The 1,613-nt window shown below is 42.2% G+C and overlaps 1 protein-coding gene across 1 annotated transcript; it reads left to right on the top strand.

The window, feature by feature from the left end:
- Positions 1-98: 98 nt before the first annotated feature.
- On the top strand, positions 99-644 carry PPTG_19577 (hypothetical protein; the record flags this gene model as incomplete). The annotated part of the gene is made up of 1 exon (XM_008918194.1): positions 99-644. One exon carries the CDS (start codon positions 99-101, stop codon positions 642-644), a length of 546 nt encoding a protein of 181 aa, XP_008916442.1.
- Between the last annotated feature and the right edge of the window lie 969 nt (positions 645-1,613).

The following is a 1,613-nucleotide window of genomic DNA, read 5'->3' as shown; positions in this document are numbered from 1 at the left end:
TTCAGAAAATTTCATGAAAAGTTTAAGGGTGCTCAAGTTCTTCAGCGCCTTTAACGGTTCTTTTTATGCAAAATCCTTAGGGTGCTTGAACCACTTCGATGCTGGCCATTGTGGACGAATGGGTTGACGCCGGGAGAAAGGAAGACTTCTTTCAAATTGTATCGCAGAAGTATTTATATGTGGCAGGTGCAAATCCCACTGGAACATGTCTGTTCCTCGCACTCCAGCAAGCACTGGTATTGGTCGGTGATGCTGAAGGTGTAAAAGATGCACACCTCCAAAACTTCCTCGAGCGCTCTGAGGAACTTCTCCAGGACCTGTCCCGTGGGTTACCTTGGCGGATTTTTCGGGCGTTTATTTCTCAAGTACATTTTAATGGTTCTAGACTATCATTGGTGGATATTGATGATAACAAGCACCGAACGGGGCATCGTGGAATTGCGGCCTTAGAGAGACTGAACCTGGAGGATGGCTTCTATTTGGTTGCTGCGAGTAACACCATGGCTGTTGGACACGCATTTGCCCTTCAAGTTGCGGCGGCTAGGATGACAGTCTATGACGACAACATTAAGCGCTCACTCAGGTCCTACGGCGAATGGATTGATAGATTGATGTTTGTCCGTAAGGTAGTCCTTCAGAATTAAATAAATATAAGTTCGTATTTTATGTTAACTTGTACAAATCCGATAATACATTTTCTTGTCATTCACACATTTTACATGGTTATTTATTGTTTGTCTATAAAAATACAAGGTCGTATTTTACTTTTACAATATTGATAATAAATTGCTTCTTTGGCTTTTCACTCATTTTCACATTGGTATTTCTTGCTTATTCGGTAGCTGTGTACCAGGGAATCCTCAGTGAAGATAAAACCTATAGGATGCAGTGGGTAAATCTATTGTAGGGGAAACCCCACACTGTCCTGTGAGTCATTGATATTGTGAAATGAATATATATTCGACCGTGTTTATTGATCTATCTATTTGCTAATTCACTAAATGATTGCATTCCTAGTTGTCTTCTTAAATTCCGGAACTGATGCTTGTCAAGTGACTTAGTAAAGATGTCTGCTACCATTGACTTAGTGTTGCAGTAAGCGACGCTGAATTCGTGTCGTTCTACCTTTTCCTGAACAAAATTGTAACGGATGTCAATATGCTTTGATTGTCCGTGTAGTTCTGGGTTACAAGCGATTTTAATGCAGCTTTGATTGTCCTCTTTGATAACATTGGCTTTGGTTGTCAAGAAACCTAGCTCTCTGAGTAGCGGTTTGAGGAAGATGACCTCTTGCATACAATGGCATAAGGTAATGTACTCGGCCTCTGTAGTCGAGAGCACGACATATGGTGCTTCCTCGAAAGCCATGAGATGGGACTTGTCCCGATCATCGTGACGTATCCAACTGACCTTCTAGTGTCAGGACAATTAGCATAGTCAGAGTCTGTGTAGGCTGCCAAATGATCAGCTAGGGTACTAGCATCAACTGACGTTGATCCACCAAGCAACAGACATTGGTCAATCGTGCCAGATAGATATTTTAGGCCTCTTACCACTGCTTTCCAGTGTTTCTTTCCAGGGTTTACTAGGAATTGGCTGACTTCGCGCATGTA

This window comes from Phytophthora parasitica (genome assembly GCF_000247585.1).
Source record: "Phytophthora parasitica INRA-310 unplaced genomic scaffold supercont2.155, whole genome shotgun sequence".
In the NCBI taxonomy this organism is placed as follows: domain Eukaryota; phylum Oomycota; class Peronosporomycetes; order Peronosporales; family Peronosporaceae; genus Phytophthora; species Phytophthora nicotianae.
The sequence above is the reverse complement of the archived record's forward strand: the minus strand, read 5'-3'. Positions and strand labels throughout refer to the sequence as shown.